The sequence below is a fragment of the Anabas testudineus genome, chromosome 19 (genome assembly GCF_900324465.2).
Source record: "Anabas testudineus chromosome 19, fAnaTes1.2, whole genome shotgun sequence".
Taxonomy (NCBI): domain Eukaryota; kingdom Metazoa; phylum Chordata; class Actinopteri; order Anabantiformes; family Anabantidae; genus Anabas; species Anabas testudineus.
Window position 1 is genome coordinate 13,766,557 of NC_046628.1, and position 14,826 is coordinate 13,781,382.

At 40.6% G+C, this 14,826-nt stretch overlaps 1 protein-coding gene across 2 annotated transcripts in view; it reads right to left on the minus strand.

Moving 5' to 3' along the window:
- Positions 1-1,186: 1,186 nt before the first annotated feature.
- ttyh2 (tweety family member 2) overlaps positions 1,187-14,826 on the minus strand; it is a 45,014-nt gene continuing 31,374 nt past the window's right edge. The window contains exons 6-14 of one of the 2 annotated variants that reach the window (XM_026352128.1): positions 12,060-12,132; positions 8,346-8,415; positions 8,130-8,185; positions 6,203-6,295; positions 6,006-6,098; positions 5,517-5,659; positions 4,469-4,654; positions 4,310-4,388; positions 1,187-2,521 (exon numbers count right to left, since the gene is read on the minus strand). In XM_026352128.1, coding sequence (XP_026207913.1) covers positions 2,441-2,521; positions 4,310-4,388; positions 4,469-4,654; positions 5,517-5,659; positions 6,006-6,098; positions 6,203-6,295; positions 8,130-8,185; positions 8,346-8,415; positions 12,060-12,132 — 874 coding nt within the window. In that variant the 3' untranslated portion in view covers positions 1,187-2,440. The remainder of the gene's footprint in view (positions 2,522-4,309; positions 4,389-4,468; positions 4,655-5,516; positions 5,660-6,005; positions 6,099-6,202; positions 6,296-8,129; positions 8,186-8,345; positions 8,416-12,059; positions 12,133-14,826) is intronic. The other variant, XM_026352129.1, reaches the window with a different exon arrangement.

Sequence of the window (14,826 nt, forward strand, 5' to 3'; positions counted from 1 at the left end):
GGATCCGCTCCGCTGCGCTGCTGCTGGGGCTCTGCGTGCGTGCGTGCGTGTGTGTTTGCGTGCGTGTTGTCCCTGGAGATCAGGTCGGCCACTGTAAACATTAGCCTATAGTATTTCCACATTAAACTGCACTAGTGGAGCCTGTTTCTCTGCTTTACTTTAAAATACTAACACACGTCGAGGCTCCCAGTTTCTTATGTGCGTCTTTTTTGTTTTGTTTTGTTTCTTGTAGACTTATTATTAATAACATTTATTCACAGATTTTTCATATATACACATTATAACAGCCGGCTGTTGTGTTTATTACTTGTTTTCCAACCCACACTCATCTAAATACTCTGATATATCCGATGTTAAACCAACAGCAGCTCAGTGCTGGAAACTGTTTCTCTCCAGCTGCACTTTCTGCAACACTGTGCTGACATCTGCTGGAACAAATGAAAATGACATTTGTGCTCTTTCCCTTTCAAATAAGTTGATTATTTAATAACTAAATGTAACTAAGTGTAATTCAATGAAACGAATGAAGTGTAAAATTCAAACTGGAGTCCAGATGTTGCACTGATACACTGCAGCTGTAATATTGATGAGTTTTCATGTCATTATGCTCCGAAATTAATATTAGTTATTTAAAAATCAAAGTTCAGTTTAGACATTTGGTAGATAATAATAATTTACTGATAAATAAGGAGTTAAGTAATGTGTGTGTGGTAATGGGCAATTTAAATGTACAACGTACATTTATTTTAGAATTTTTTTTTTTTTTAAATAAAACCAAGAAATGACAAATAACTCCACTATCAGTCATCTGTCATCTGTCAATCATTTACTATGAGTGCTACTTTAAAGACTACAAATGCAATTCAAAGCTAATTTTAATATTTTTTATACTAACTAAAATGTCTATTTCTGAGCAGAATAAATGAAAAACATGTTCTTCAGAATATTTTTTCAAATGCAAAAGTCATTCTCTCCTTTAATCTGAAGATGTAGATGAGATTTAATTAGATTTCTGCAGAAACCTGCTCGTCATTCCACTCATACTTGCTTCATTCAGCACCGGTAGCTGAACTGGGACAGACGTGGTTCAGACAGATTATAGGACAAAGGAAAAGCACAAAAACTGAAGATTTATTCGAAAAAGAGGATTCTACAGTAAATAAAGACGCATTAAGTTGTACTCAAAACTTGTTTATTCAACTCACAACGAGGCCCTGACATTTGGGGTCACACACAAAATTAAGCACCACTCTCAGTGCCTGTACACTGTAACATGCTGAAACACTTAATAAAAATAATTAATCAACCACTGCATGTATTAAATCCCTACAGAAAGTAACTGTTAGTCAATACAAATGAACAGTTTGAAGTGATGACAGTAATTACCTGAATATTTTCATCAGTCACGGTAAGAGCAGCACAGCTTTCAAGAAGTTACAGTATAGATGACGACTCTATTGTATTAGCTGGATTAGATATGCAGGCGACGTGATTTAATGGCCTTTTAGAATGTACAAAAAATAGTGATCTATGTGACATCACCACAGAAAACTAGAAAAAATATATAAAAACATGGCACATACTGTAGTTTACACAAAATCAAATCAGAACAAAGTCTGTTGTTGTCCAACTCGACGGGATCTTGTCTCGTCTCTGGAGATTTGCAAACATAAAGCTTCACTCGCGGGTGAATCTGTATGTATGAAGGTAAATAAATTATCCCTCGAAAATACTTCCTATACTGTGTGCTGCTAGTGCTGGGTTTGTGCTTCACAAATATCAAGCATGAAGCGTATCACGGGTAATAAAATGGCATGTACACCAGCTGTCATGTTCACATTGTCCTCTCTGGAGACCTGAATGTAAGCTGTCCAAAGTAAAAACACACATCTGTTTCAAAGGTTTTGAAATATAGCAGAGTGAACGTGTCTTTTAACGTGATACAAATGCAGTAATTTCTCTTTTTTCTGGGGGAAAATGTTGCTAAATTACTGCTGTGAGAAATCAATTCCTCAAAACGACTCCCATTACCTGTGTGTTCATAGCTGTTATCCATCTGTTTCACCTACACACTTTACTTGAAGGACTCAGTGAACACAAAGATGTCTTATCTCTGCCATAACACATCAATGAGGCATTTAAAAAAAAAAGTTTCAAGTAGTGAATGAACACAATGGATTAAGAGCAAGTTAAATTTGACAGCACATGTCAGACAGACAGACATGTTTGGAAAGTTCCCTGCGAAGGGCTTTGGGGCAGAAACGTGTGATTAATCATTTACAACACACAGACCTGGTCCATTGTTCTGAGACCAGATAGGCTGGAGTCCCGGACAAACTGTAGATGCTAAACTGTTCCTTCTCATGCTTGGAACAGCCACATGCTACTGTCGAATTGGGTGTGTCTGAGGCCGTTTCCCTCCTGGAACAGATAAAGAAGTCTATGCTTGGAAGTCGTTCCCAAAGTGTCTACTCTGTTCCTCGGTCATGGACAGATAGGTGGCCCTCATACTGGGGGAGTACTGTGGAGACAAACACAAGGACACAGACAGACAGTAGTTTATTTACAGGCTGATCCTGGGAGCCAGTAGATCAGAATCATCAGCTACATAACAGAAAATGTCATGTGGAGCTTAAAGGAACAGTCCACTGAAAATCTATCTATTAAGCACATACTGCATTTCTCACTCTTTGATGGCTTCAATAGTTGATGTAGTCCACTTAGCAAATTTGCAGCAGTTGCAATAGTGAAACTACAAAGGTAGTAGTCTTGTATAGATGCTCATATGTGACATTTGAAAATGGTGCCTTTGTTTATTAATTAAAAGAAACTAGAAAAAGTTAATTGTTTTACCATCTGTGCTCAAACTCAGGTTGGTGTTAATATCTAAAATTACAAACAGCCAGCTTGAATTGTAACTGCTGCTAATCAAGTTGATTACAGTTGCACCTAACAAGTCACCTGTTACCTTTTGACTAGTTTCAGTGGAGTTTTCCTTTAATTCATAGCTACTAAACATACTTAGGGCATAGATAACAAATGCAGACTAATCATTTAATGTACAGTTAGCTAATAATAATAATAATCTATCAGTGGAGTGCTAGAAAAACATCCGGTGCTAAAGATCTTGGGCCAGGACTGCATGCAACTGTGAGGAAGTCCGGAAATAGAACTACAGTACCACCCTGTGAACACCAGGGGCACACATTCCTCACTTTTTTTCAACTAAACTAAACCAACACTGTCTTGAAATGAGGACAACAGGTCATGATTAAAAAGCCATGCCCAACAGGAAAACTGCACACAAACCAAACGATAAGACGATGTGAGGTGGAGGATAGGTAAAAGGCAGAGATACAACAGAGGGAAAGTGAGGGGCTTAATCCTGAGGAAGAGTTAAAAAGACTTACTCGGTTTCTATACTGCTGAGTGTATATCTCCAAAAGTTGATTAAAGAAGAGGAAATATAGAAATGAAAGATACAAACAAACAAACAAACAAACATACAAACATACACACGACAAACGAACAAACAAAAAATATATAAAAGAAGCTGTTAGCTGAAGACGAATGCATGGTGCTGTACAGCTGTAGTCATGAGGGAGAATTTAATTATACAGTACATGCCGGTATTAATTAGGAAACGATTCAGAAGGCAAAGCACGATACATTTTCTTGTAATATCCCAGTGTGAACTACAGTCCGAAGGCTGACTGACATAAAAACTCATCTACACATCACATACAGTAGCACCGTCCCTGTAAGAAATACCCTTGGATAAACATATTATCACCCGCACACTCAGCAGCTGGTCTGTGCACAATCCAAATTGAATCTTTAATGTTTCTATTTTTAACCTCTACATGTGACTGGAGACAAGTGGCCCAGCAGGGGTGAATTTATCCAGCGAGGAAGAAAACATTTAGTGTCAGCAGCGAGCAGGTTTATGGGTGAAGACCTGTGTCACTTCCTCTTGGGAGTTTGGCCTGAGACAGGCTATGTGATGTTCACAGTATGATTAAATATTAACGACATTACTTCTCCTCTCCTTGCTTTGGTACTGTAAGTTAGCCTCGTGTAAGTTAGGGAGTGCGGGAAAAAGGCACAGTGTACATTAAACAAGTATTTAATGAAGTACTTTAAAGAAGTATTATTATATATACAGTATGTCTTAACATCTACAGGTGAGGATGGAAGTGGGCTGACTAAGTATGAAAACAACTTCCTGTGCTTTAAAGGCTAAATCTGGCTTTGAGCTCAGAGGGAAGTGACGTCATAGGAAGGACTTGGCCTCTGGGACCCAACGCACCGAAGGAGGTGGAGAACCACGTCCTATCAGAGGCACATTCTCATACCGTGGATTTCCCCCGAAGAGAGCAGTCTGGTTCCTGAGAAAGAATGACACAAATATTCAGAGGCTGTGGGAATTAGAAATGTTTTGCTCCGCACATTATTTCCATCCACTCACATGTACTCAGACATGGGGGCGTTGGAGACGGCCGGAGCAGGCGGGTGCAGGCTGTTCTGGCTGCCCATGCTGCTGCTGTAGCTGCAGAAGCTGTGCATGTTGGTGTGGTTGGGGTTCTGAGAGCCTGTCCTCCTCGTCCGTGGGCTGAATGGGTCCTCCTCTTCTATGTCGTCATAATCTCGTTCCCTAGTAGCAAACAGAGACAATTAGAACTTAGGGGCAGTCTCATGAAACTAATATGAAACTAATACCATGTTTGCACTGGACTATCAGTAGTCAGCTTTGTGTGAAAACCCTTAATCTGAAAAAAATTTAGATCAGAGTTTTAATTAAATGTTTACAGAAACCATTTTTTAGTACAGTATAAATGTCGGCTTTTAGAGATTTGGAAGTTTCTCGGCACATTTAACCACTGTATCTGACAAATTTGTGTAATTAATGTTTAGTAATCTGACTGTGAGAAAGACTGTGGGTTGATTTCTTGTGCTAAAAAAGGTAGTTAACACCTCGAGAGTCAGAGTGTCGTTTCAAAACAGCCACCGCTCACACTAAATGATGAAAATACAACACAACTGGCAAAGAAACAAAGCTGCTTAATTGTCGAAATCCATCATAATGGATTAACAAGTTGCAAGTCACTGAAAAACTTTTTGTAGTGTACTAGAAACAACGCCTGAAACAGAGGGAATTAATCAGACTCCGTACTAGTCATGATATAGCTACTTAACATTTAAATAGTTTACATGTCAAATATACTGTATGGTGCTTTAACCTGATGTTTCAAATAAACAGGAACACACAGAAGCACATAAGCAAACAGTAAATTAAGGTTCGGCCACTTTGAGGATGTAATTTGTAGTCCAACATTTTGCACTCACTTTGTACCAAAATATCTGGACTTGTACAAGAGTCAAAAATATTCACACACATGCATGAGCTGGCTGATATAGTACAATATGTGGTGCTGCATAGAGATGGGTGCAGGAGGAGGAAATGAGGGCGCTCCGGCAGGCAGGCTGGCAGGCAGACAAGCAGAGAACAAACTGACCTGCAGGCAATTTGTCTCCATGCCCTGGGAATGGCACACAGCATGACAGTGAAGGCACAGGCTGCCAGGATAGAGAAGAGGCAGAGGTAGAGCACACCTTCCACACCATCATAGCACACCCCCACCATCGCATCCAGGTAGTCCTACCGAGGTTAAATGCAAAACATACTGTGAGCACAAACAAATGGTAAATGCAGTTTGCCAGTAAAAGCAGACTCTAGTCTAGACATTAGTGTGTGTCAAACCCAAGAAGAATTATATTATATTCATATGATGCACATTCAAAAGGCGGTTAGTCAGACAGTGCACGACACACACGTTACTAAGATCTTCGAGAAAATAATCTTGTTAAAGTCCTTTCTTTTGTTCCTGGTTTCACTCTGTTCTCAGCTCCACTTTCATTTTTATTCTGAAATCCTACATGGCCACTTACTCTGCTGTTGACCTAGTTGTGCTGCTCTGATGCCAATTAGGATGCTGTGAACAAACCTTGTTGAGCCCCCTGCAGTCCAGCAGGGCGGTCAGCTGGTGCAGACTGGCCTCCGAGGAGTTGAGCAAATGCTGGATACCCAGTAGGTCTCTCTGTGGAGAGGTCACCGTAACACTGAGAAACACTCCTAAAATAGTTCAGCCCTTCTACAGACCAAGAGGTGCTAAGAGAATAGGTTGGTGTTTGTGTGAGATACCTCAGCTGTAGGGAAGAGAGGCACAGCGAACTGGAGTAGACTCTGGATCTGGATCTGCATGGTGGTCAGGGACCTCTGGAAGATGGTCAGAGGCTGCAAACAGGAAAGCGGAGTGCATGTAAATGAAGAGTAGCCTTGACCTTAAGCAGAGAATCATAATTGAAGATTCTGCATACAGCAAGTTCTCAAGGCTGCTGAATGCAGCTTTTGTAAAATGAGGCCCATTTTTTCCAAAAGAATATGCAGACATAGTGTCTTTCCACTAATTCAGTGTAATTTAACAGGATGGAAGCACAGTATTTACAATGGATCTTTATTTCTGTAACATGGTCACAATGAGAAATCCTAAAATCACTTGTAAAAGAGAGCTCAGAACAAAACACAAAGACAAGGAAGTCGTTAAACCTCAACCGCTTTACGCCAATCATCACCCTCTCACCACATTCCCAGAAAGAAAGAAAATTGTGTGTGGGGGAAGCAAAAAAGAAACCATCGCATATTTAAAGAACTTTAAGGCTAGTAAAGGCTCGTGCTTTTAAATTAAAACGTTAACCTCCTTAAGACACATGTTTTGCAGTTAACTATTTGTAAAATGTGTCAGCACATTCATTAAAACATTTAGCATCGTCTTGTAAATGTCCGTTCTCGCCAACAGAGGGCAAAAGAAGCTTCCATTCAGCACAATATATCTAGATAAACACATTGTTCCTGCTCTGTGGCTTTCAAAAAATAATAATATTCAAGCATAACCATAAATTAATTAATCTGTCATCTCTCCACAGTAAAATTATATCTTCACAAGTGAAACCTGGAAGTCCCCCGGTCTGTGTTAAACTGAAACAGGATATGGTCAATTACCACAGCCATCTCTAAATGTAATTGCTTTCCTCTGATCTAATGTTTTTTCTTTGTCTAGCTCTGCGTGACTGTCCGTGGTGAAACTGCTCTGCGCTGCAGAGTGTAATGGACCGATCAGTTGGGTGAGCTTCTTCTGAGCCAGTTCAAGTAAAAAATAGGACAGATCAAGTGGACGAAGGAGGAGATGACAATGAGGAGGTGATGACAATGATAAGAACAGAAAAAGAACTGTGGAAGGAAGTGGCGTTAAAGCAGGAGTGATGCCTGGAGCTATGAAATACAAGAGTGCAGAGGGCAGAACTGCAGTTCATGCTGCAAATACTGGAGAGAGAGAGACGTTAAGAGTGAAACGTGAATGACAGTATACTCGTGTGTTTGCCGCTGACTGCGAATTCCTGTATCTGCCAGCTTGTTTTGTGAACTTTGCACCTGTTGGGTTTATGTGCAGCAGAGAAAAGAGTGCTGACTTTGTTTACCAGGAGGGGTGACAGTTGTCTGCCCTCTGTTGCTGTGCTCTTGTTATCCTCGGGGGCATGTCTACGACAGGCACATAATAAGATCTGCAATCCACTGGGCCAGAGCTCGCAGAAATTGACTTTAGTACTGATTGATGTCAGTGGGGAAGTCAGTGATGTGACCTAAAGACCCCTGCTGTTTCTCTGTGGAGTAGCCTCGCAGAACTTCAGAACAGAGGGAAGATTTACCAAATTGCTTCACTTAATCTGCAGCGTTAGAGCCTGTCTCTCGGCAGCTTTGGACCACATTGGCATTTTCTGGCTTGTTTGCTTAATGCCAAGGAATGAAGACAGAGGAAGAAAGAAAAATAACGGTGGCAAACCGAGAGTGTTGGACGCGTCACAATTTTCGAGCTGTTCTGATAGAGTTGTGAAGACAGAGTTAGACAGACGCAAAGAGTTTGACGAAGATGAAGCTTGAAGAGCAGAGAAATCAAGGTCAAATCAGGTCAAAGGACGTCTAGACATTTGAAGTATGTTCAAAACTGAGCAGAATGTGGTTGAAAGGAGTCAAGTTTTTAAACATTAAGCTTAATACTGAAAGTGTTTCCTACCTGCTGGAAGGGGTTCGAGAGAGTCTGGTTGCAGTAAAGGTAGTAATGCAGAATATCTGTGAGAAACACACACAGGAGAAGAAGCTTAATTTCACTTTCTAATCATCATTTTATACTTTAGGCAAACACAATTAGTGTCATGGTCATAGCTTAATGCTTTTGTTAATACAACTCCATTAATGCAACATTAGTCATATTATTCACACTGACGCTTACCAGCACCGATGATACCCTTCGTTTGACTCATGAGGTACTTGTCGGGGGACACACAGAAATCACTTGTACCCTGAAATAACATGCATACAGAGCATTAGATAAAGACACAACACAGAAGAGTAAAGGAAATTCAGAAAAGGAATGAATCATTTAGGTCAAATACTGCTATTCCAGCTGATATTAATATTTCATTACCTCTCCTAAAATCTTTTTGACAATGGCGACTATATTCTTCATGACTTTTCACAAAAAAGGAAAATAAAATGGACAAACTGCTCTTAAAATCCACTTAAACGTGTCTATACAGGAATGCTTTTCAATTCTGTCACTCACAACCACTTTCCCTCCACAGCACAGCGCTAACAAGAAGCCTGCCTTAGCAAAAATAACAAAAGTGAGGCGCTGCCGTCTCCTATGAACTGTGCTGTCTGAATGCTAAATTTCCCCTGAGCTCAGGACAAACATGCTGCAGGTAGCTTAACCTTCTCTGGGGGGTACACTAATGAGCCCCGCACACAGATGAGACAAAGCAAGACGAGCCGGTTTGTTAGAATCAAGAGATACGGAGGGGCTGCTCAATTCAGGATGAAGGGAAAACAGCAAATCTCAGAGAACGCAAAGTTCTGACTGCCCGCTGTGTTTAATTAAGAGTACTGTGAAGAAGAGCATACATTATACATTCATTTATTGTGCACTAAGGCACCAATCTGACTACGTCTTCAGTCAGTCAGGCATAAAAACGTGGAACACACACAAAGGCATCTGTTACACACCTGTAGCCACACACGAAGATCCTCACAAAGACAAATAAACACTCTGTCATATTCTGCGCTGGCATGCAGGTTTGTCTGACATCATTAGCGCACAGAAACCACACTCATTTAAAGTGGGACACGGCAGCCTGGCTGCAGAGGCAAATGCATGTTCATGAGTTTAACCCTGAGAAACGCAGCGCAGGGGAGGTCGGGGAGCACGAGAATATTAGTAAGTAAGTGGCCACAGATGCTGCTACAGTGTGTTCTCAGCAGTCTGAAACCATTAAAAGCAGTTAATGTACACAGTTGCACAAAGGTGTGAATGCCAATTTCTTTTAGGGCGGCCAGGACTGATGATCCGTCCAGTGTTTGCTACTCCAGCAACTGAAAGCCCCCAAAAAGACTATATAAAACAGAAAATAGATCAGTGGTGCACAGATGAACCTTAATGTTAACACCACCTTGTGCCGGCGAGAGGTTAACATGATGAAATGGTTTCAGGACACAGTCATCCCTGTTCACCACAGCAGTAAAACAACCACGTGATAATAATGCTGTGTTATACAGGTTCGGAGTCTGAGTCGGAATCTTTCAAAATGATCATTATAGTCAAACAATCAGACTATTTGTCAGTTATTCTACTGGCAGAAAATGAACTGCAATTAAATATACACTGCAATTTTCATAATGGATAAAAAAATCATTGGTTCCAGCTTCTTAAATGTCAGATTTTTGCTGCTTTTCTCTGAATTTACACTACTTAAAATTCATTACCTTTGAGTTTTAGACTGTTACGTGAACAAAAACAACTTGAAGACATAACTTTAGGCTGTGGGAAATTAAAATGCATCACATAATATGTAAATAAACATTCTGCTGCTCTACAGGGTATTGCGTCTAATGTCTATGTGCCTTTTGTTATTTGAAGTTGTGCAGACCATGCACAGCATGCAGACACACACTGGGCCACAGAGCAGTGCACACACATGTGCAAGCAGGTTCCAAACACTCCTGTTCCTCATAAATAAACCTGTTACACCAAAACGAAAGACACAACTACATAAACACTAACACATTTGTTCACAAAGAAATAATGGAGAGGAGTTGGTGCAGATTGTTCATGTGGCTGCTTTGTTCGCAGCAGTCTGTATCCCTGCCTGAGCAATTACAAGGCATTTTTAAGCCCTGGTGGTGTTTGCTCTCAAGCTGAAAAAAAAAAAGGCTCAGTGGACGTCAACCACACAATCCAATCAGGGTTCACCTCAGCCAAACACCACTAAGAGGCGGGTTATATAACAGACCGACATAAATGATTTTCTAATACAGAGGACGAAATGTAAGAGATTCTTTTTTGTAAGGCAATTTACCTCTAAAGCCATTCATCAAGTAAGAAGAGAAAGAACAACACAACTAAATTCCAATATCTCATCAACTACTCGCCAGATTATGATTACATTTGGTATGGCTGCAGCCTCCAGGAGATCATCTCCAATTATTCTGATGCTTCTACTACCTACTACTTACTATCTACTAACCACTTTTTGTTAAGCTAGATCAGAATTTCCCCTTGACAAACACTTGGGCCATGACAAAGCAGTTACAAAATGAGTCATGGTCTCCAAAGGGTGGGCTGTCCTATTTTCGATGAGCTTCCTACAGGCAACAATCCCCACTTGCATTAATCTGTGAGTTACCATGAAATTTAAACATTTCCTCAGAGCCACACTTTTTAATAGTATGTTACTTATGACTAGACAGACTGAGTCTGGACACTGGGTTTAGATAAATATGTTCCACAGAGAAGTAGAAAAGGATTTTTGTCATCCTGTCCGACCTTGGTTTCAGAATTCCTTGACAGTCTTGTGTCATTACATTAATATGAAAAGAACTGCACTATGATTCAAAGACTGGACCATCAGAGAGCAGAGACTGTGACCTGGTGAATGTTTAAAGGAAGATTAACCTAGAGACTCATTTGTTTAACTGATAACTCCTCATTTCTGCTTTCGATGTCGACCTGATGTTCATTATTTCCAACTTAAATTAACACATTAACAATCCTGTACAGCCTTGAGTAAAAAAAACACAACAAGCAACAACAAACCTGAGAAATAACACACATGCCTCAGGTCTGTGAGTCAAACACCAGCGCTCATCTGTCTCACATTCATTCTTACAAATGCTTTTCTCTGTTTTCTCGCAGATCATCACATTGATCCTTCTGCTCGAGGTAATTCAAACCTTTCTGTGGCTTGAAATGATTCACCTAATAAGATAACATACTTGACCTGAATAAAGTTGTTCAGGCTTGTATAATGATGCTGACAAAGTGTGGGTTGGGGATTTTGTTCTTTTGCAAGTCTATTTTTAGAGGTGTGCCGTTTGATGGCAGAGATCGGAAGTGCACGAGGTGATAGACTAACCTTGATCACAAGAATTTCAAATCGGGCTTTGTGACGAGGTTCTAGTACCTTATCGGATGACTGTGTGTGGCTGTAAGGGCTCTTTCTAGCTCACTCAAAGCCCCACTATGTAACATTTAACATTAAAACAGCATCAAATCATTTTGATGGTACGCTGACTTGATATAAGGCCAGAGGCCGACCAGACTGGACCGTCTACGTCTGTACTACGCAACTTTAGCGGTGTGCAACTGCTATCCTGTACTCGCAAGAACTGTATTTACTCCTTCTGGCACGGCCACAACTACTGAGCAATGAGTGAATGTTTGTGAGTGTAATTCAGTGAACTGCTGCACCACTTACACAGGTGTACATGTGCAGCAGTGTATAATTATCTTTTCTCCCCTACATCCTTATACTGACAGACTTTGTGCAGTGTGCACAGACTTGAAGCAATTTATCACCACGGTCAGACATGATAAGACTTTGTTAAAGACCAGTTTCTAGTAGTTTATATTGGATCAGACTGTCAGGGGAGACGGGCTGAAGCAGCTCACCACTGCTGTGGCCAGGTCAGCTCCCAGAGAAGTCCAGCTCAAGATCAGCGTCAGCACTCCAAACACCATCATCCTGCAGGAACACAGAACAACAGCAAGGTCACAGTGCATCCCAGTACAATAATCACTGAATCAATTCAAGATTAACTGAAGCCTCTGCAAAAGCTCCCTATTTGCCCAAATGAAATAAAGCTTGGGATGTCTCTAAACGAAGCACAGGGATGTACAGTAAAGATTTATATCACAGTATTTTTTATTGATTATAGCGGAGCACTCTTGATTTATTCAATAACACCATGCTAACTAGATAAATGCTAAAGATCTGGGACACCTAACCAGGTATAGATCAGGTTTTATCACTACAAATTACATCTTTACACATAGGTGGTCATGTAATTTGATGTTCATCTGCAAATATCAGCCAACTAAGTCTTTATGTAAGACATGAGGAAGAAATAACATGATGTATAAACAGAAACATCTATAGCATACACAGAAATACATGGACTGGAATTCTGCCGAGTTAATATCCTACAGAGGGAGCGCAGTGACGCAAATGGAATTTTTTTCATAATGGCTTCTGCTATTCAAAAGGAAACAGCGTGAGCCACGAGGGGCAATTGTGGTGATCTCACAGGCCTGTCATCAGCAGGCAAAAGTCGGAGGTCATGTTTGTTTCTGTGGGAGTAGATTCTGCAGCCTCAACATACAGCTGCAGCTGCGTGGCTTTATGGACCGAAGAGCAAACAGGCGCGTCGAGCTGCTCCGCTGGCTTACGTTTAATTACATCCCCCTGGGTGGGCGGCTGTTGCTGCATCCATGAGGTTATGAAAATGTGGTTTTATTTTACAGAGGGCTCCCTGCCTGATGATCTCATAGCATCAGAGAATGACATCAGAGATGTGACAATTAAAAAAAAGGAGGAGGGAAAGGGAGGGGGGGGGGGGGTCATTTGGGTGTTTATGTGAGATTAAACATCAATATCCATTAAAGGACACGGACACAGAACACTGGTCCTATCATAGATCAGCTCTAATCTACAAACAATCCAATAAGCTTGTGCTGATTTGACCACCATGGCACCTTCCAGACAGTCCTTCTCCCTTTATCGTTCCATATCTTAGTGTCTCTATTACTCTCTCTCTACTCCCTTAACTCTTTCACACATATCTTGTCTTTCAAATCCTTCACTGAACCCTGACACAAAATGGATAAGGCATAAGAAGGAGAGCTGGGCTTCACTTCATGTCATGATTTGCAATATATGAAGGTGACCTGGTCTGAATCATATATTTTATTTTTCATTTTTCGCAGCATGCGTTTTTATCTAAGGCCTCAGGTTGCACTATCGGTGTCAGATCCAAGAAGCCCCACCTCGCAACTTAAAGCACTTAACTAACACATACTGTCTTGTGGAGTCTATGGATTGATGGGTTAGAGCTGTTATTATAGCAGAGGAGGAGCTACACAATAAAACTCATTATTGGTTTTCACTGGGGGAGATTCATGTTCCTGCTTAAAGCTACAAGAAAGTACCTCGACAGAAAACAACATACACTAGCACCAGTTTTGTTCCTCATTTTAAGCCACTTTGTAGAAGTAGTCCTCAATGTAATCTCTGTTATGGGTCAGGGTTCTCAATAAATAACCCTCAATCTGAGGGTTAACAACACTTTATCTAATTTAAACCTTGTAATTGCTCAGTAATTCTTCTATATATCTTTCAAATAAAACTATAGGAGCAGGAATACTGCTATGTTTTAAAGGACCTGCAATAAAAAACTGTCTTCTACTGGCCTGTGTGCCTGATAAGCCATATGTATTTGATAATTTAATGTTGTAGTATGTGTGAAACCTTGTGCGCTCTTACAAACAACTCTGACATTGTGTGTAAATGGGAGTATGTCCTCTTATCGCCCCTTCAGTCCCAGCAGTTCACATCCAAACCAAGAGAGACTGTATTCAGCCTTGGGCACTGATGGACAGAGAAGATTCACTGAGCTACACAGAATAGCAGCAAATCGGGTGAAAACCTGATGCAGAGCACATCATGTGACAAAGTCACAGAGACCAATGAGCTGGGCAGATGATGCTAACAAGTGCACTCAACAAGGATGAGGCCAAGTCAGTCTGAATTAAATCAACGTGGGACGTGGATAAAAACTGGGATTGTTTGCTGTAAACTGCTGTTAAATCCAGTTCATACAAACGATATGGAAAAAGATTAGGTTGTATCATTGTGCTACAGTATATCAGTCAATTAAAACAGAACAAAGTAAAAGTTGTGACCCCCAAAGCAAAAATCCAGCATGCATGGGAACACGCTGCCAATGCTAATTAGCTTGTCATAATAATCACGCTTTTCTCTCACATTCTAATTTTGGTTTCCGTCTTGTGATCCTCATCTCAGAGTCCATTAGCGACTAACTTAAAATGCACCTCATTATGTTGTTCCAATGTGTTTCTCACAAATTGTGAGACTGCGGTGCAGAATTTCTCAAGTTTCAAGAGAAGACTGAGAACGTGGCTCAGACTGATTTAATGATAAACAGTACAATTATTATCAGTCTGTGAATTGACCATTTATAAATCCAATATCACTCCTACTGAGTGAAGAACACTGAAGTGTATATTATCATCACTGGAACCTTGGTGATGAGGGGGTAAAAATGCTTTATTCTATATTTTTCTCCCACACACCAGCGGTAGGAAGCTGGAGTTGCACGGTGGACATGCAAAACGCTTCTAAGACAAATTGTTTTGTCAA